Below are 20631 nucleotides of genomic sequence, written 5' to 3'. Positions count from 1 at the left end.
TTGAGCAGCTTGGCGGTTGATCGAGATGTGGTACTGTGTCAGAGCAGACGTCTAAGTGTGTGTGCCCATTCAGGAATGATTCCATTCTCTCATCTCCAGATTAGCTTGAGACAAAGGTCTGGATTGCTTGTGCAGTCATCCACAGGGACCTCCATATTTAATTTGTAGCCTCTTTATTCCCAATGGTCTAAATCTGTCTAAATGTACAGTATATTACATCAGTGTTTGATACTTTTGAAAATGCATTTTGAACCCAGGATATTAGGTAAAAGGATGCTCAACCATACAGCACACTTTTGCCCACAAATACAAACTAATTATTCATCACAATCCTACGCCGTCTTAGTTCTTGCTGTTATTGGTAGGACTTTCAATATGGTTGATATATTTCAAGAGGTGGAGTTGGTGGAAATCTGAATACAAGGCCATTGCCATTGTACAACTATTCAAATTCAAGAGACAGTTTTTCTATGAAAGGATAGTCCTGGAAATTCATAATTGAACCTACTGGTGCTAAAATGTGATGCTGAGATTGAATTTTTCTTTTTTTCTAATGATGTATTCTTACTCTAATGCACACCTTACATTTTTACATCCTTGAATGGAGCAGAGATATTGACAATATTATTCTTTGGTTGAAAAAATCAGGCACAGCCTTGTTTAATCTTCATGGCTTTCGGGTCGTTAAATCCCATTTGTACCGGTGGGGAGAGCAAATTAAATCTCATTCATCATCTTCTGCAAGCCATTAGAAGATAAATTTCTTGTGGACAATGAAATACAAGTGTTCCAGGAACTGATTTGGATCATTGATTTCATCATGATGTGTGTGCATACCTGACTAAGATTCAATCAGGATAAACAGGCTAAAACCACTGTATGTGTAAATATACATTATTTCAACTAATTTGTCCAGAAATGAAGTTAAACAGTGTTTACTGTGTAGCCTATCAGATATGGATTACTATGGAAAGATATAGGGGGTTGGTTGTACGAGGGGTACTTTAAGTAGCATTATGACAAATATATGGCATATATTTATTGAAAATATTGATGCAAAGTACGTACAAAGCTATGAGTCTGGGGATAGATGGGACTGGTCCATCTACCTTTTACATTTCTCTTAATTATATGTAATACCATTTTCTACTGGTTGGGAGGATGAAGAGTCCTTGGATTTGCCTACTTGGCCTATATAAACATTATGGTGGCTATAGACAACGGCCATCTGTAACTTGCCTGTTGTTGCCTTTTGTTTCTATAGTTCTGTTACATGAGAAGTAATAGGAGAAAAACATATCAGAGGTAGTCCAGACTTTTAAAGTTAAAAAATTGTATTAAAGTTTTACTGGGGATCAAGTGAGATTTTATCTAACATAGCTTTAAAGAGGAAATTCACTTTTGTTTGTTGTTTTCATGATATTTTACGATGTATTTTATGTAAATATTCTTTTTGGGTTATTTTCTGACTGATCAAAGTGAATATCAAACTCAGTCTGTTTTCGAAATACGACACAAAAATGAGTTTTTTTCTAACAAAAAGAAGTTCCAAGATGACTGTGAGTTGAACGAACCCCCTAATAAATGATTGTGTAAATATAAAAATCTGACACACTTTTGAAAAGTCTGATCTTTTCTAATTTTCTTTTTCTGTATGATCTGTTTAATCTCAGAAACGGATAAAAGTTAAAAGAATATGTTATTATACACCATATTATTTAAGCTTTATTTACAAAAAAACACTTTTAATTACATAAACGTAAACATTGTTTTTATATATTATTTTCATTCAACAGTTATACACTGTATATCTACCAATATCACCATGTTCTATTAACAAAGAAATGTCAATAAAAGGTTTAAAAAGCTTTGCAATGGCTGATGACAAAAATGTGTCTTGACCTGCTCACCATGTTACACTGTAGAAAAAAACAATGAGTGTTTATAAGGAATCTCATGATTCACGACTCCTATAATGTTATGAAAGCCCAAAAGTATGCAACTTAAATTACATGCCAGACCATGAAGGATGTGCACATATCACAAACGGTACCCAACTAACAAGGGTAAATGACACACCAAATGATAGATACTTTCAAACACAGTGTTATTGATGCATATCCCTTTCCTCTTAAATCTTCCAACCTTTTTGTAAAGCCTGCTAAGAAGGCCTACTGCCTGGTAACTCGGGTAAAACCCAGCATAAAGGTGTGCACGCCGCAGTAGAAGGGTTTATTTTTGCATGCTCTAGACTTCCGAGTAGCTGTCTGAACGAACCTGGACGGTAATAACAGTGCAATTAGCACTGCACCTGAGCCCCCCACGCGCAGCGCGGCCACTTCCTCGACTGTACTTGTGCTTTTTATCTACGCTATTGGAGTAAATCGTGAGGTGCAGAGGTGAACACTCTTAGCTTTATCATTCTGTCAGGATGCGGCATCAAGGCAAAAGTTTTGGGGTGTGCGTACGACTGTTTTTAAATGCGTCGCCTGCTGCCACCCACCACCCTCTAGTACCAGTTGGTGCATGAGATCATGAAGCACATGTCATCCACGTTCTTGTCGCCCATCCTGCGCTGGGGGAGCTCCGCAGCAGGCTCCTGTGGGTTAGGTGCCATGTCAGCCTCTGGATGGGCGTTGGACTTCTGAATGTGGTCACTGACGTTGTCCAACCGTCTGGTTTCCTCTACACTCTGTCCAGCCCCCATGTCTGCATCAAACACAGATCAAATATATCAACTTATTGTATCTAAATAATAGGTGACTAAAAAATAATGGGCCTATGTCCCCTGCTTTATTGGATGATGTGTTAGGAATGGTTTATATTGTTTCCCCCATCAGGTCAAGATTAAAAAAAATAATTTAAAAAAAACATTTCAGTTCTATGAATTGACAAGAAAAGATCTAACAATGGTCTGATAATCAAGTACACTGAAAGGATACAAAAACATGGGGTTCTCTTTGGACAAACTTTCCCATAACACCTCATTTTTGTTGCCCCCTTGTGGGGTGTATTGGCACTGTTTAAAAGCAATGTTTACAGGGCTGGTGCAGACTGGGCGGCTGTCCCTTATCATGTAACAAAAGCAGTATGCAAGACTCGAGCTAGAGCTGTAGACGGCCATAAATCGATGCATTAGGACTATAGTGTGATTCACAAATGTATATTCATTTTACAACCAACGCTGTCACAGTTGAACAACAATAAGGTAAAAGTTCAAGGTTGTCTTGAAACAATTTTGCGGTAGGGCAAGTGTGCTTTGTTTACAAGCTGACACACACGAAGAGGATTAGTTTGGGTCGTCGGTGCACAAATGTCTACATACACTAGGCTACCCACTTGGCATGAAAAATATTACCCCACGTTGGTCCCAGCCCACGGGATTCTTTGGTCTCGCTATTCCAATTAGTCGATGGTGTTTCTAGGCAGAAAACGTGGCCACGTTGGTGGGTGGTGATGCCTCTGCTGCAATGACGTTTCACAGGTGGCTAGCTAATGAAAGTGTCAACAAATAAGACGTCACACAGAGCCCTTAGAATGGTTGGCTCACAAATCCACTGTGCGTGAATTGTGCGCACAGTTGCTATGCAGGTTATAGAAGAGAAGGAGAGGGAGAAACAAATACGCTTGTATTTGTTTCACAATTCAGTGTACACAACTGCTCACCTTTGTAAATCGAGTGCCGTAAGATCTTGAAAGCAGCTACACAGTGTCACTCCTGTCTTTGATATGCAACGTGCACCAATAACATTACCCTCATAGTCGTAGACCAAATTATCCTGACTATTGCATGCATTAATTAATCACCGAGCTAAATAAAGTACTCCGGATACAAGTGAAGTGTCTAAGGTTTTTTCTTCTAATGGAAGGAAGATCCATATTTCCGCGAAGAGGGTAAAGAAATGTTCCACATCGGCCTATGTACTAAAACGTCACAACGTATTGGCGTTCTAGGGGAAGTGAACACGTGAGTTGTGGAATCCACGCCTGTAGTGAGGCCATTTCAGCAATTGGTAAATGTGTATTTATTTTAGATCTAAGTTCATTGTTTGTGGAGACAAAAATACCAATATAATAACAATGTAATTTCGTACCGTATCACGAATGTAGCGTAAATCTGTAAATGTAACTTTCTGAGTACTTTGTGGTTGAATATTCTCTAGCTAGCCAACATTAGCTACCGAGCTGGCTAACATTACCTTTAGCCATAATGAGTAACATTTGGGTAAGCAAGCAAACTTGCTATCTCTGAAATAGATCCACATAGGCATGTCCGTTACAAAGTACACCATAAGCTTGAAATCAAAAATGTAGTAATATTGTTGTTTCACGTTATCCATTTGATTCATTTAATGCAGGAAAGCAAAGCAATAACGGTAACGTTAACGACAACCCACGTTACCTTGTAAAGTTTCAGACCGAAGTTAACTTTGGTCTTATTCGTAGGTGACGTTTACGTGTAGGGTAATGTTGACTGTTAGCTACCTATACAACTCTATTTACGAGTTTGAATTGTTGATGTTTGTTAATCCTTGTCCCTACCAGGTATAAAAAGACGTAACGTTATTTCGACCTGATATTTCAACATGGCAGTAAGAGCATCTTTTGAGAAGAACAACGAAATTGGCTGCTTTGCTAAGCTCACAAACACGTACTGTCTCGTCGCCATAGGCGGATCAGAAAACTTTTACAGGTAATTTCTTCACTAAGTATTCTTTTGTTTTTGTGTTTAACTATGAACAAAAGCTAGTTGAATGGAATTTGAAGAGCGACTGTACTTGATCCTTCTCTAGTTATTTCAATGTTGACCTGCCCAAATGACATGCCTAAATAATGACTGCCTCGTTTCAGTGTGTTTGAAGGGGAGTTGTCTGAAACTATACCTGTTGTCCATGCATCAATTGCCGGATGTCGTATAATTGGAAGAATGTGTGTGGGTAAGTACAGTTCATAGGAATAATTTGGATAATTGACGTCAGTGTGTGTTTTTATGAGTTACACAATTTGAATGTTCTCATGTGATGTAAGATCACTTTTGTTTTGATGGCTGGATTGGAACCTATTCCCTCTGTTGTCATGACCATGTAGTGTTGCCATGACCATCTGAAATAAGTTCTCTTCATCTGAAGTAATTTTCTTTGTGATATTTGGGATTTATTTTTTCAGTTTAATGCAATCTGTCTCACTTTTCTTCAATCGGCACTATAATTCCTTTGTTTAGGAAATCGTCATGGTCTATTGGTTCCAAATAACACCACGGACCAGGAACTGCAGCACATTCGTAATAGCCTCCCAGATACAGTGAGAATCCAGAGGGTAGAGGAGCGTCTCTCGGCACTGGGCAACGTTATTGCCTGCAACGATTATGTCGCACTGGTCCATCCCGATCTAGATAGGGTGAGCAAACTGAACCACTGGTATGATAACCAATGATATCTTCAATCAATGATAGTATAATGATTAATGATGATTTGTAGTCCAGAGAGCAGTATTGCACATATACATGAGACACAAATATCACAGCTGAATACCAAAGAGAGAGCCCTCACAGAAACCTTAAAATGAGGAATTTATTTTGACCCCTTGCTGGAACACATGGGTGGTTTATGTTGAAGAATTCCAAGCAGCATAAGTCATTATGATCTTTTGTTTTGGTCTGATCAGGAGACTGAGGAGATTCTGGCAGACAGTCTGAAGGTGGAGGTGTTTCGTCAGACCATTGCTGAGCAAGTCCTGGTGGGCAGCTACTGCGCTTTCAGTAATCAGGGAGGTCTCGTGCATCCCAAGACATCAATAGAGGACCAAGACGAGCTCTCGTCTCTTCTTCAAGTGCCTCTAGTGGTGAGTGGCATCAGTACTGACTAGTTATTCCCATCAGGAATTCCATTGGTTGGACTAATTTAATTTTTCTTGAAGGAGCTTTAATTTTGTTATTATGTAGTAGGTATTGTTTGAAATCTAATTTGAGGGAACCTTTTCAGTTTTCTACTTTACTCAGATGTACTCAATCATCCATAAAGGGATTTCCTCAATTGCAAATGCGCTGCTAGCATGAGGGATGTGCCTGTTGTATATATGCTGATACTGGATTGACTTCTATCAAATTTAACCATCATTCACATGTTATCTTAACCTATGCTTTGAACCCGTAGTTTTTCTAAGATCTCCATAATTCTAGATATCTATTGATGTTTACATTTAATGCACCTGCTTTGTATTCTAACAAAATGCCCTAACATGATCTCCCTCTTGCAGGCAGGTACAGTTAACCGGGGTAGCGAGGTCATAGCCGCCGGTATGGTGGTGAATGACTGGTGTGCATTCTGCGGGCTGGACACCACGAGCACAGAGTTGTCGGTTATTGAGAGCGTTTTCAGACTCAGCGAGACACAGCCCAGCGCCATCGCCACCTCCATGAGGGACACTTTGATTGACAGGTAAGCATCTTCTATCCAGTTGCATTGTCCAGCTTGCTTTTTAACAAATGTGTGGCTCATTAACATGATCCACAGTCAGTGGCTTTGAGAGAACTCTGGCAGATAAAGTGATGTTATGCTGTCTAATAGTTGAGAAATATACCCTCTTGTTCATATTGTGCAAGCCTACATTGATATTGGGTGCTAAGTGTATTACAAAATTATCCTTAATTTCTAACTGTCCTTTCAGCCTCACATAAGACCTGGGTTTGGAGCAGTGTGGGAACACCGTCAGAGAATGGACGACAACACACCAACCATTTCGCACATCCAGATGGACAGCATATGGTTGTCACCTGATCGATAATGATTCAACCTTATTAGACAATTACTTGGCCTTTGTAAAATGCACATTCCGTCTGTGCAGTATAACTGTGTACCTAGCGGAGACAATGGCGTGCTCGCGCATGTTGTGTTACGGTCAAATGGAATGCTTGCCGAGGAGGTAACGTTTAACCTTGTAGTTTCACTTGTTAATTTTCCCAAAGATTGCAAGGAAACTCCAACCATGTAAACTACGTACTGTCAAGAAAGAGTAGAGATTATTTTAATTGTGTGTGTTCCATTGCTGTTTGCAGTGCAATACAAAGAAAGCTTTGTCTGATATAAAATATAATTGAAATGGGGTGATTTTCACCTCAGATTTCCGCGTCCACTTACAATAAAGATGCTGCATTTTCCTACCCTATATTTGTATTATGATTTCATGTTTGGGCAGACAGCCATCAGTGGCATTGCTTTCATCACTTGGATGTCAATTTCAATTTAATTTCACTTATAGAGCGCCAAAACATTACACATCTTTCATGGCGCTTCACAGAATGTTAGACAATCAGAGAAAAGAAAAGAAGGCCCATGGGTAACATGGGCGAGGAAAAACTCCCTAGAATTGGAGATACATATATAATATGTATGAAGAAACCTCGAGCAGATCCACGACTCAAGGGCCTGACGCAGCTGCCTAGGGTCAGTTACAGAACAGTAAGGTAGGTATACATGGTAAATGCATAAGTTACTCAGATGTAGAGAACATGGTGTTTAAAGCCACCTGAGGTGTATGTTACAAGAGGTAGGATGGTTACATATCCGATATGATAATGCATGAATACTATTTAGTGTCAAAAAGGTCAAATAGTCCCGTGTAGGAAATGGAGTTGTCCTTTTACAATTTTTACATTTACATGTATTCATTTAGCAGACACTTCTATCCAACGTAATTTACATATGACAATTATATTACAAGGGCCATTGACCCCGGAGCAACTTGGGGTTAAGTGCTCAAGGGCACAACGGTGGAAACCAGGAATTGAACCCACAACAGCACTTCAGACTACTACGCGCTAGCCACCACTACGCTACCACTGGCCATTTAATGACCGCTAACATTCTTTGGTCCCATCTGTAGTCACGTTTTCTAAACTACAATTAGTTGTGGACCATACCATTAACACAATTCCTGTTGCTTTCACACAGTATACAATCAGTGATTGAGTTTTCCTTCAAGATAAACTTGCAATACCAAAAATAATGTTATTTCTTGTCTTATTTTCAAATGTATACACAATATGCCAGAATAGAAAGCCTAATATTCAAAACTTCTGCAATAACAGCTGCGCAAAAGCTACTGAAACAAACAGATAACTAGATGTACCACAGAGCGGTACAAAATATGACCGCCGCCCAGTCCTGCACATTGTCTGCAAAAATATATCACGCTTGTCAATCTCCTACTACATCCCCAACTTTTGTGTATGTAAATTAATGTGTGCATAGTGTGTGTGTGTGTGGGGTGGGGTGGGGTGGGGGGGGGGGGGGGGTCACTTGTGAGTGTGTGGAGGTGTGTGTATGCCTGCTTGCCTGCATGTGTTTTTATGTGTGTGGGTGCGTGCCTGGGAGTGTGTGCGTGCGCGCGTGTGTTTATGTTTGTGTGTGTGTGTGCGTGCGTGCCTCTGTGTGCCTGTGTGTCTGCATGTGCGCCGTCATTGGTTTGATAGAGGATGGTGATGATTCTGCTTACAGACAGGAGGTGGAACAGCTGGTCCAGTGGTGCAGTCAGAACCACCTGGAGCTTAACCCCAAGAAGACTGTGGAGATGACAGTGGACAGTGGTCCCACACCCCCCCCCCCCCCTCGCCATTCTGAACGACACAGTGTCCACTGTGGATCAACCATTTTACAGGACCTAAAATGGTCTCCCCACATTTCCACCTCCCCACAATTGACACTATCCAGAAAAAGGCCCAGCAGAGGTTATACTTCCTGAGACAGCTAAGGAAGTCTGCTTAAAGTGCTCACTTTCTACTCAGCCATCATTCAGTCATTCATCTGCAACTCCATCACTGTCTGGTTTGGGTCAGCCATCAAATGGGACAGGTCCAGGTCCAGACTGCAGCGGACAATTAGGGCTGCAGAGAGGATCATTGGAGCTGACCTTCCCTCGATTCAGGAATGGTCCAGGGTCAGGAAAAGGGCAGCAAAATCTCTGCAGACCCCTCACATCCTGGCCACAAACTGTTCAACCTCCTTCCCTCTGGTAGGCAATACTGGGCACTGTTCGCCAAAACCAGCCGACACAAAGACATGCAGCTTCTTCCCCCAAGCAGTCACTCAGAAATAGCCCCCATCCTCACACTGAACAAAGTCAATCAACACTGTTCTGCTCATCTACCTCATGTATACTTAAATCTTACAATTACAATATTGTTATTAATACATTATCATTGTACTGAACTGCCTTGCACTATATTTATATTTGGATCTATATTTATATACTCATCTGCAAACTTGACAAACTGGGACTCAGTACCTACCTCTGCAACTGTGCAACTGGCTACTGGACTTCCTCTGTCAGAGACCTCAAGTAGTACGTGTTGGCAATAATATCTCAAGCAGCATCACACTGAGCACGGGGGCCCCTCAAGGCTGCGTGCTCAGTCCGCTGCTCTTCACCCTGCTGACGCATGACTGCACTGCAACCTACAGCAACAACCACATAGTAAAATTTGCTGACGACACAACTCTGGTGGGTCTCATCACCAAGGGCGACGAGACTCAATACAGGTTGGAGGTCGACCTTCTGACCACGTGGTGCAGGGACAACAACCTCGTGCTGAACGTCAGCAAGACCAAGGAGATTGTTGTTGACTTCCGGAGAGGTCACACCCAACACCTGCCACTGACCATCGACGGTGCTGTGGTGGAGAGAGTAAGCAGCACCAAATTCCTGGGGGTGCACATCAGTGAAGACCTCTCCTGGACCACCAACACTGCATCACTGGCGAAGAAAGCTCAGCGCCGCCTGTACTTCCTGCGGAAACTCAGGCGAGCAAGTGCTCCACCAGCCATCATGACCACATTCTACCGAGGCACCATTGAGAGCATCCTCTCCAGCTGTATCGCTGTGTGGGGCAGAAGCTGCACTGAATACAACAGGAAAGCCCTGCAGCGCATAGTGAACACAGCTGGAAGGATTATTGGTGCTTCACTCCCCTCCCTGAAGGACATTTACACCTCCCACCTCACCCGCAAGGCGACCACAATTGTGAGTGATTCAAGTCACCCTGCTCACAATTTGTTTGATCAACTGCCCTCTGGGAAGAGGTACAGAAGCCTGCGCTCCCGCACCACCAGACTCACCAACAGCTTCATACACCAGGCTGTTAGGATGCTGAACTCTCTCCCCCCTCTCCCCCCTCCACCCTCAGCTACATAGCATCCTGGACTTTGGACCCACAATGGCTGCCTTGCACTACTCCACTTGTACACTTGCACACTTTGCAACTTGTTGTTGTCCTGTTGTCCTGAAAACACTTCTGCTGCTCTTACATAACTTGCACCACTATGCCACTTGCATACTTAGGTCAAACAGAACTACCTCAGCCATTTATTGGCCTGACTTTTGCACTATTATATTGACTGTCTACTGTATGCACAATTGCACATTTTCAACTCAAATTTTGCTGCTCTTATTTTCTTCATTGTATGTGCCTTCTTATTTTTACTTTTTATATTGTTTACTTGAATGTTATGTTTGTCTGTGGACCTAATTGGTAAAATATGTCTTGTCTCCACCGTGGGATAGTGGGAAACGTAATTTCGATCTCTTTGTATGTCTTGACATGTGAAGAAATTGACAATAAAGCAGACTTTGACTTTGATATTTGGATCTTGTCAGCCAAAGATACCTGCGATTACAATGCCTCGTTTTTGCCTTTTCACTTTAAGTGGCGCTACACCTAAAATGAGTTGATATGGGATGTGTTGACATGGCTCCTGGAGACCAATACAAAAATAATTTGGTAATCCTACGCCCTATGGTTTTCGAGATATTCACAGAAAACTGTCCAGCCATCTTCAGGCCGATTGCTGTAGTCACTAAATGTACACAATTACTTACTGTCCCCCCAGGCATTCAGAGGGTGTCATAATGATCCTTTCAAATTTCGTGCAGTTTTGAACGTCAGCCAAGATACCTGCGATTACAATGCCTTTTTGCTTTTTCATTTTTAACTATGGTGCTACTGTACTTCAAATGAGTGGATGTGGTATCTAGGCCTAGTTGGATCTAGTTGGTTTTTATATTTTAATCTGAGACTTGGAACCAAAGGCCATTCATTTCACTGGTAGCAATTTCATGCTGCTAGGATGCTTGTTAGCGTATGTAAAATACTGTGAAGATATGACTGCAGTATTCATGTCACTTTCTTTCCTCTCTACCGTTCTAAATAGAGAAGACTGGTTCCGTTTTAGATCATATTATGCCGTAAAAGCCACATTTGACATTCAACCAGAAAGGAGAGGGGTGTATGGAAATCCCTGTGGTAGTGAAAATGAAAAGTATAATGGCATTTTTGAAATGCCATCAAATATTAGTAGGCCTATTTTGAGAGTGCAGTGATTGACTATGTTCTTCTTGGATAGAAAACATGTACTAGTGTTTTGAAAGACTGAGTTGATATTGAATCAGGTTCACCATGATCTGGTGAAGAAAGTGTACAGAGAGAACGTGTTTGGTTGGTGTATGGCTTTCGGTAGAAACATTTTGGCCAATTGTGTGATCGTGCGTTGTGTTAAGAGTTTAGAAAAATGTTTTAAGTATACATAAGTGTTTGTTACGAATTATATATATATATATATATATATATATATATATATAAATAATGAAATATGTAGCCTAAAAGGTATTTGTGAACTGTAAGGACAAGCATGGTCTTGAAGGCATATTTTGAGGTCTGAGAGACAAAGGTATGCATTTAAGTGTCCAGCTTTCTCATGACCTGTTGTGCATGTTTAACACAAAGACCACCACTCCTATGCTTTATTTCATTTAATTCATGAAAACAACTGACATCATAGCCAGGCAGCAGATAAAGGTGAGGAAGTGCAAAACAAAAGACCTGACTGCTTTAATACAAAGGCTGTGTGAGCATGTGGATATTTATCATTAAAACCTGTGTAGCGTAAGCCAGAGGTGGGAGTAAGTCACACATGTGCAAGTCACAAGCAAGTCTCAAGTCTTAACCTTCAAGTCTCAAGCAAGTCCAAGTCATTTTTTGTGACAGTCAAGCAAGTCAAGTCAAGTCATAGCCAAACCATTGAAATTCATGATGATTTACCCATGTTTTCATTTTAAAATAAGCTACAATAGGCTAGTTATGAACTGCCGGAGTTTTATTTGTAACAAACAAATAGAACTATAGGCCTACATTGCATTCATTCAAGCCACATAGCCTACATCTGAACGGTTTAGAATAAGATGAAATGTATACAAATAAAAATAAATGTATTTCTAGTAGACCTATATTATAAAATAGCCTATTGTTTCAAAATGCCTCAAATAGGTATGATGAGGTAGCCTAAGCTACATCAAATCATGAAAATATATTCAAACAGTTCAAGTTACACCTGTCCTGACCTGTCACATCTCCAGGGAACCAATAATGTTGAAAAAGTGAACTAATCAATCAATCAAACGCTGCCGCCGACGTCACTGACAAACTTTGACAAGCGCGACAGCGCAATGGGTTTTAGGAGGGTTTAGGACCTTCAATGCATATAGTGGCTTATATGCATTCAATGCATTCAAGGCTTATATTATACATAAGCCTAACATGTGAAATAAGCTACTTTTCTATGCTCATTGCTGGCAGTTAGCTAGGCCTACTTACTGTTCTACTACTAGGCTGTAACGTATGGAACAGGGATGTGTTTAAGAGGGAGGGAGAAAGAGATCGCTTACTTTAGGTTACATAGGCAGCATTTTCGCTATATATTAAGATTAAACTTAGACAAGAAAATATTTCACTTTGCCATTTCACACATTTTAACCTAACAGGGCGTTAACTAAAAAGCATAATAGATTCAAAGCCAACTCTTACACTTTTAAAACAAATGTGTTGAAAACACAACTTGCGAACAGATAGGGACAACACAGTTTGTGTTGTTTCCAACACATTGCTTTTGTTATTTATTACATAAGTGTTGAAAATAACACAACTTGCATTGAAAACAATACAACGTTTGTTGTTTTTTAACACATCTCCGTGTCCAGATAGGGACAACACAGTTTGTGTTGTTTCCAACACATTCGTTTTAAGAGTGTAACATGCCTCAAATTTGACGTTAGGTTTAACACGACTAACTTCAGATGAAAATCAATGTGGTGGTGGTTATGTCGATATTTTGCACGCTTGCAGACTGCTGTTCATTTCTCCTTTGACTTGTTAGATACATCATCCGTGAAGCCAAACATTATTATGTTTTGGTATAAACGTAGAGCTTTCCATATTTGCAAGTTAGCCTACCTCAGTCTGTCTCATTTGATCTGGCACTTGCTGTTGGTCTGTCGCGTCACTTGGTTCGCTCGCGTGACGCATGCAACAGCACCTAAGCAGATTTTCTAAAATCGTAAAGTTAACTCCTTAATATCTATGAAAAAAATAAAATGTCAAGTCATTTGTCTCAAGTCTAAGTCAAGTCTCAAGTCATGAATAGCAAGTCAAAGTCAAGTCGAGTCTTTTACACAGTTGATCAAGCAAGTCTTAAAAAATGTGACTCGAGTCTGACTCCAGTCATGTGACTCGAGTCCCCCATGTCTGGCGTAAGCATGTGTTAGCCAGAAGTAATTTTAATACAGGGCTAAAACTAAAATGACCTATACAGCCTGGCCAGCATGCTTTTATGTAATACCAATGATTAGTAATTAAGCTAACAAATAAATACCCTCACACAGACAATCAACAAAGAATTGCACAAACAAAAACTGTAAAGGCAAAACGGTGAATCTATTTAGGCAAACACTGCACATTGCAAATTGACCTTGAAAAGCAGCAACAAAGATGAGTTTTCTGTTTGCGTCAAAAAGTATATAAAAAATTGAATAAACAAAAATATAAAATAAAAAAATAACAAAATACTAAGAAAATATAACAATACAGTGCAAAGTATGGAAAATAGTGCTTCTGGTTGTAACATTTCAATTCTAAATCATGCAGTTTGTCAATTTTCTTTAATCTCTTAATATGGATGTAAAATCTTGGTCCATTCCCTTTGCTAAAGGGAACTTACTTAGATACTAACAGTGGTTGGCCATTGACAGATGTACCTGATATTATTATGCGCCAAGGGTGAGACGCACTTCATTTTGGTCTGTACGTGTAGCTAAGTAAAAATATATTAAAACCTTTTTTGGCAACTGAAGCACTTGAGGCATTTGACTAAAAATGGGTCATATAAAACCTATGAGAGAGTAGACTTCAGCCACCTAGCCACGGTACGGTAGTGATGTTTTACTTGCAGTTTGCAGTAATTATGCCAAATAATGGCATATACCTGATACAGTAGCTAAAGATACTAGAGCCACAGACGCCACCATACTGTAAGTAGCTTTCAGAAGACAATACTAGTCAAGACAACTTGCAGTGTAAACTAATACCTTTGGCAGATTTGTGGTGAATATGTTTACAATTAAGGCAGATAGCAGATCTATAACATTTAATATGTATTGCATATCACTACTATATCGCTACTTAAAAACTGCAGCCAAAAGTGTTTTATGCAGTATTACGCTAAAATACTGGTGTCGTTGAAACAATAGATTTGCTGATTAGCAATAGATATGATAAATCACACCTCTCATGTGGACTAGACCAATGGCCCATGATACAGTATACCAACAGTTTCTCAATTCTTACGATAAGCTTGATGCACTGCAATCATTTTCTTTGAACCTGAAAAATACTTCATACTTCACCAATAAGTACACAATTTTGTTAAAATATGAACACATTTCAAAACCATAAAACTAACACTTGTAACAGTTTACCTACTACACCTCTCCATTCAACATGTTCTTGTGATATTCTTCAATTAAAATATGTAACATTCTGAAGTCTATACAACCTTCATAAGTAGCAGTGTTACTTTGCTATAACTTCCAAAGTCATCCATTTCACTCTCATCAATATATCTCATAACACTCGGAACAGCGTGACATAATTGTAACTAACCTCCATATTAATACATGACCGAAACGGACAACAGCTTTTTACAACCACCTGCAACCTCCATCCATCAGCATGTCTTATTCCTTAGCTAGACTTTGATATATGCAGGGCTTTAAGCAAGGAAATGGTCTCAGCCGATATAGTGATCTGTTTTCAAATCTTAGACGCAGAGGCCCATGCCTGAATTCTACCAATGTGCCTCATAACAGTAAGCCCTGTATATGAGAGAGTACCCCCCCCCCCCCCCACACACACACACACACAGGTGTGAGGTGGTGAATATGGAACAGAGGAAGGCGGTGATGATATAAGGTGCCCTGATTGTACACACAGAAGTCTGGCGCAGGGTTGATTTGAAGGAGCCAAGTTTCTCCTCACTGTTCTTCCCCCAGGTCAAACCTGTGTGGAGATGGACACAGTGTGTGTTAGACCCAGGCAATGACCAACAGTCTGATCGGACCATCTGGCGTGTCTTTATGTACCAGAGCGTGGTACTCACCATTCTGTCACGCCTGAAAGTAGGTCAATCTGCACCACATCAATCTGCACCTGAAAGTAAGAAGTTGAAAAACAATGATGCAACTTGACACGTTCACGTCTGACTCCCTTGTAACACACGCACCCACGCGCACCCACACACACACACACATGAACATGAACACACACACACACACACACACTGCATACAAAATGAGTCTGACAACAGACTGTATCCTGCATGTCTCAGCAGTACAGAAGCACATGAATATTTGAATGCTCTAAGTGTGAGCACAACCACACACTCCCACACACACACACACACACACACACACACACACACACGTACACAAACACACACACACTCCCACACACACACACACAGGTCCCACCTGCCCGACAACGTCTTTGTCTCGGCTCATGAAGGACGCAGCGTTGTTCTTCACAGAGATGCACAGAGTCCTACGTTTGGCTTCATCCAGAGAGAGATCAAACTCAAACCTGGGAGATAATGACTTGGATTATTACAACTCTGATAAGACGTACATATGCATGCGAGAGCACACACACACACACACACACACACACACACACACACACACACACACACACACACACACACACACACACACAACCAAATGAAAACACATTTTAAGATATATTAGGGGGAATAAGTTGAAACACACCACCCCAAAGCAAACATAAGAGAGCTTCCTTTGGGGACAGAACAAAGTCAACGCTGAAACAGAACTTCGGTTTGCACTGCTACCTTGCACACTCCCACCCACCCATCCACCCACACAGGCCTTTGAGGATTAGACCATCACAGCCTGTCAGAAGCAAAGCATATGCACACACAAGCCATTACAGCAGGGGATATGAGATCACTTCTCACATACACAAAACTGCATGCCCTTAAACTCCTATCTTTGTTTGTCTCTTTCTCTATCATTTATGTTCACACACACACAAAAACATGTGCATAGTACACTGCACACACACAAATATACGCATACACACACACACACACACACACACACACATAGCATCACCGTCTATAGAACAGGGCAAAAACACACCTTTCATTATATTCTGGGTTAAGATCTCTCCTCTTAACGCCTGTCTTTCGCTTGGTAGCCTTGCTCTTATCAGGCAGAAGAATGAGAGAAATGTATGTGTCCATGATGTCCTTGGATGAAGCCACCAGATTCCTATACATATGAGACATAAAGACACAGGCACGCACGCACGCACACACGCACGCACACACACTAACATTATAGTGTCTGCTAAAAAGCACCAACTGAACCTAGAACCTGACATAATTAGACATGTTTTCCTGGATACAGCAGCCGCTGACTCCACTGGCTTCAGTCTAGATATAATAATGTCTTTTAGCTCCATGTCTTTTAGCTCCATCTTGATTGTGCAAGTAACACTAACACAACAGCAACACACAGTGGCTGAATGTTAAGTGTAGAGCATTTCTTTGGGGAAAGAACGGTCTGCTGTGGCAGCCCAATCCACACCTGCAGCCGTGCACAGTGACACAGAGCTTCTTGTCCTTGGCTCGGTGAGAGAGGGACAGCTTCACTTGGCCGCAGCTCCCTGCGTCCCCACCAGGGGCAGCTCTGGGCAGAGCTCCCGTTGCCACCGGGGCGTTGGTCAGTTTAGACGCCAAGACCTAAAATCAGAGAAACAGACTCAGGTTAGCGTTATTTTTGGTACACTGTTTTTGTGTGTGTGTGTGATTTTTTTTCTTCAAAATCACACCCATAAATAACTTATGGTGTTATGTGTTGTAAGGCAAACTCAGGAGAAATTCAGGAGCAATGTGAGTGTGAAGGAGAAAAAAAAAGTTCCTTGCCTTGAGTTCCGCCCTGAGCAGAATCTGGCTGTCAGCTAGGGCTCCATCCAGCTTGAACCACTGATCCAGAACCAGCTGAGGTTTCGACAGCAGCTCTCTGACAGGCAGCACCAGAGAACCCAGAGCCTGATCCCAGGCACTGGAGAGCTGGAGAGAGAGAAAGACAGAGGGAGAGAGAGAGAGAGAGAGAGAAAGAAAGAGAGAGAGAGAGAGAGAGAGACAGACAGAGAGAGAGAGAGAAAGAGAGAGGGAGAGAGAGAGAGAGAGAGAGAAGGAAAGAAAGAAGGGGAATATACAGAGAGAGGAGAGAAAGAGAGAGAGAGGGGAGAGAGAGAAAGATGAAAGATAGAAAGAGAGAGAGAGGGGGGGGGGGGGGTTGGACAGAACAAAGGGCATTATTGAAGAATTGTAAAAAAGGGTATTAAAAACTCAAGCTGAAAGGAAGTTGACAGTCTGGTTAGTCCTCAACCCTTATGGAATATGTCTATAAAAATATAATCACACTTGTCACAAGGCAGGAAAAAAACCTGTGGAAGGACCCTACATACATACATACACATAGATATTTAATACTAAAATGGCATAATGGCATTCAACATACAAGGTAGATCATAAATAAAACAAACAAACAAAAAATTATGTAAAGATGAAGAAGTAACACACTGGATATACACAGCTATAAGTGAACTTAATCTGAGCTTTAACAGCTTCACATTAATTTCAATGTACACTCCTATATGAATTCCAACCTTTAACATCTTCAAATTAATTTCAATGTACACTCCTATATGAATTCCAACCTTTAACATCTTCACATTAACTTCAATGTACACTCCTATATGAATTCCAACCTTTAAAATGTTCACATTAACTTCAATGTACACTCCTATATGAATTCCAACCTTTATAATCAGCATGTCCTCCTTGGGGTCATGAAGCAGGAAGTAAAATGACTCATCCCACTGAGGTGAGGTGGATCGATCCAACACCTTTGAGAGAAACATGAAAGCAGTGTTTAAAAAAAAGAAAACTGTGCAAGCCTATAAATGGCTACAGTAGAAATGGAAAGAAAACAGCACCCAACCTTTGTTTTGAAGGACGTTCCACCCAGAACAAGCTCAGCGGCAGGCTTTGGCTCCTTCCCACTCTTCTTCAACTACAAATGCACATTCGTATCAATCCAACTGTGATCAAATCTGCTAAGAGCTACTAAGGCATTTGGGTGCTATAACTTTACAGCAGCATCTGAAATCAGTGGAAAAGCAACTACTGTATATGTATCTTGATCTAGATCATATAGAGTGAATTAATATGAGTGTGTGTGTGTGTGTGGACACAGTGTCTATGAAGGTATGGAGGTGTACGAGTTTGTGTGTGTGGACACAGTTTCTATGAAGGTATGGAGGTGTATGAGTTTGTGTGTGTGTACTGTGTCTATGGGCTTTGGAATATCTGGACCTGAGTATTAGGTTTTGGTGTATGGGTGTTAGTGTATGTGTACATGTACAGTAGGTGTGTGTGTTTGTTTGTTTGTTTGTCTGTGTCTGTGTGTGTGTGTGTGTGTGTGTGTGTGTGTGTGTGTGTGTGTGTGTGTGTGTGTGTACCACTCACAGGCAGGGAATGGGCCCTCTCCAGGAACACAAAGAGCAGGGCTGCCGAGGGCACGGCCTTGTTCTGGTAGGAGTAGAGAGAGCGCAGCTGCAGCACCTGCAAACACACACCTCATGCTTCAGTGTGACCATCCACCACCACCAGTACAGCTCTCGCTGAGTACACTGACTCATTAACACTGCTTTAGGAAGAGCACCACTCTCAACATTAATGAGGAGAAGAAAGTGACCTGGTTCAGCTCATCTGCATTTGATGCAGTAGGCAGCCACTCCAGCAGCAGGTGGACCTGGCCGGTTTTGATGTCATTTAGAGTGTACCACTGCAAGACAAACACAAACACAAACATTAGCAACACAGGAATAGCACCTACTTATAGGTGATTGATTTTACAATTCATATCTAATGTAAATTGATAGATTACTGGCCACAGATACAACCATTCAAGTGTTCACATGAATTCCCCAAACACTAGACATTCACATGTATTCACAATACATTTACATGTATTCAATTAGCCGATACACGTGTTTTATCCTAAGCGACTTAGAAAAGGCAAACATTCGGTCTACAAAGCACCAGGAGACCTTAGAGTAAACAATAATACCATCATATTGCCTTAGAGTAAACAATAATACCATCATATTGCCTTAGAGTAAACAATAATACCATCATATTGCCTTAGAGTAAACAATAATACCATAATTTTGCCTTTTAGAATCAGACAGATAATGAAAGCATAAAGGGGTAAAGCAGAAAAAAAAAACAGAGGATGTGTTGAAGTGACACAGAAGAAAGAAAGTACATGTTGATGTGACAACACATTAGATATTGAGAGTGCTCAGTCCTCTTACCTGATCTGTAAACTGGGACTGGATGATGTCTTTCAATCGGAGTTGAAACCTGTTGGCATAACAAGGCACCATCAGCTACCACTCATCTCTCACAAAGACAAATAGACAGATCCTATCACCATATACACATATAAAGTACAAACCCTCACCAATACCATTATTTACCATTCTAAAACTGATAGTTCCGGTCCTTGATTGTGATTGGCTGAATCACGTTCGATGCCGTTGTAAAATCCAGCATAAACATACACCTTGACCGCATTTTATTCTATATTACTGAGCTACCATAACTTGATAGTAGCTGCGTCTCGACGTTGCTTGGCAACCACTCAGATAGAGGAAATATATTTCTTGGCGGAAGAATGATTATCTAGGAATAACTTGTTATATTTCTAGTTGCTGTGCCTTTACTTTATGAAACTTTGCCAGGTATTTATAGTAACAGTTTTAGAAAAGCAATAAGCCCCTCGAGTCTGTAGGTTACACTGATTCTACAACAGCTAAGAGGGGTTTCTTAGCGCGTCGTGCCTAACAACGCCCCTTAGCTGTTGTAGAATCAGTGTAACCTACTGCCTCTCGGGGGTTATTGCTTAAATCTACCATGTATTTAATTGAATAGCAAATTAAAACTTAGTCAGTCATCCAATGGCATCCACTGACTGAAATATATCAGCTTTTAATTAATTTAAGTAATGGTATACCTTCCAAGGAAGTCATCCGAATCCAAGTCCTTATCAAAGACCTCAAACTTCAAATTGAGGTCCATGTTCCCTTTCAGAACCAGCTAGAATGAGGAAACAGATTTCAAGCTTCACTCAAGAAAATGGATACAATGCATACATAAA

The 20631-nt window shown here is 40.8% G+C and overlaps 2 protein-coding genes and 1 long non-coding RNA gene across 4 annotated transcripts in view; 1 reads left to right on the top strand and 2 right to left on the bottom strand.

The window, feature by feature from the left end:
* Positions 1-1181: 1181 nt before the first annotated feature.
* LOC121706445 lies at positions 1182-3881 on the bottom strand. 2 transcript variants are annotated; one of them, XR_006031048.1, is made up of 3 exons: positions 3667-3881; positions 3359-3492; positions 1182-2709 (listed from the first exon to the last, which is right to left on the bottom strand). It is a non-coding gene; the product is annotated as an uncharacterized LOC121706445 (long non-coding RNA). The 2 variants fall into 2 exon arrangements; XR_006031049.1 differs by having other exon boundaries at positions 3340-3492; positions 3667-3775.
* A 7-nt stretch (positions 3882-3888) lies between these two features.
* On the top strand, positions 3889-7164 carry eif6 (eukaryotic translation initiation factor 6). Its single transcript, XM_042088183.1, has 7 exons — positions 3889-4013; positions 4546-4693; positions 4852-4937; positions 5222-5397; positions 5665-5841; positions 6256-6437; positions 6667-7164. Exons 2-7 carry the CDS (start codon positions 4587-4589, stop codon positions 6674-6676), a joined length of 738 nt encoding a protein of 245 aa, XP_041944117.1. The 5' UTR covers positions 3889-4013; positions 4546-4586; the 3' UTR covers positions 6677-7164.
* Positions 7165-13740: 6576 nt separating this feature from the next.
* esyt1b (extended synaptotagmin-like protein 1b) overlaps positions 13741-20631 on the bottom strand; it is a 27208-nt gene continuing 20317 nt past the window's right edge. The window contains exons 41-52 of the mRNA XM_042088148.1: positions 20488-20570; positions 19787-19835; positions 19165-19254; positions 18936-19031; positions 18409-18480; positions 18227-18313; positions 17325-17471; positions 16987-17141; positions 16537-16668; positions 15850-15958; positions 15480-15529; positions 13741-15379 (exon numbers count right to left, since the gene is read on the bottom strand). Of these exons, the coding sequence (XP_041944082.1) occupies positions 15355-15379; positions 15480-15529; positions 15850-15958; positions 16537-16668; positions 16987-17141; positions 17325-17471; positions 18227-18313; positions 18409-18480; positions 18936-19031; positions 19165-19254; positions 19787-19835; positions 20488-20570 (1095 nt within the window). The 3' untranslated portion in view covers positions 13741-15354. The remainder of the gene's footprint in view (positions 15380-15479; positions 15530-15849; positions 15959-16536; positions 16669-16986; positions 17142-17324; positions 17472-18226; positions 18314-18408; positions 18481-18935; positions 19032-19164; positions 19255-19786; positions 19836-20487; positions 20571-20631) is intronic.

This window comes from Alosa sapidissima, chromosome 4, assembly GCF_018492685.1.
Source record: "Alosa sapidissima isolate fAloSap1 chromosome 4, fAloSap1.pri, whole genome shotgun sequence".
NCBI lineage: Eukaryota > Metazoa > Chordata > Actinopteri > Clupeiformes > Clupeidae > Alosa > Alosa sapidissima.
Note: the sequence above shows the minus strand (reverse complement) of the source record. Positions and strands in the feature narration are given on the sequence as shown.

Coding starts and splice junctions, on each gene's coding strand:
- eif6 (XM_042088183.1), top strand. CDS start 4,587: ATGGCAGTAAGAGCATCTTTTGAGAAGAACAACGAAATTGGCTGCTTT. Junction 4,694..4,851: donor GGATCAGAAAACTTTTACAG/GTAATTTCTTCA, acceptor GCCTCGTTTCAG/TGTGTTTGAAGGGGAGTTGT. Junction 5,842..6,255: donor TTCTTCAAGTGCCTCTAGTG/GTGAGTGGCATC, acceptor TCCCTCTTGCAG/GCAGGTACAGTTAACCGGGG.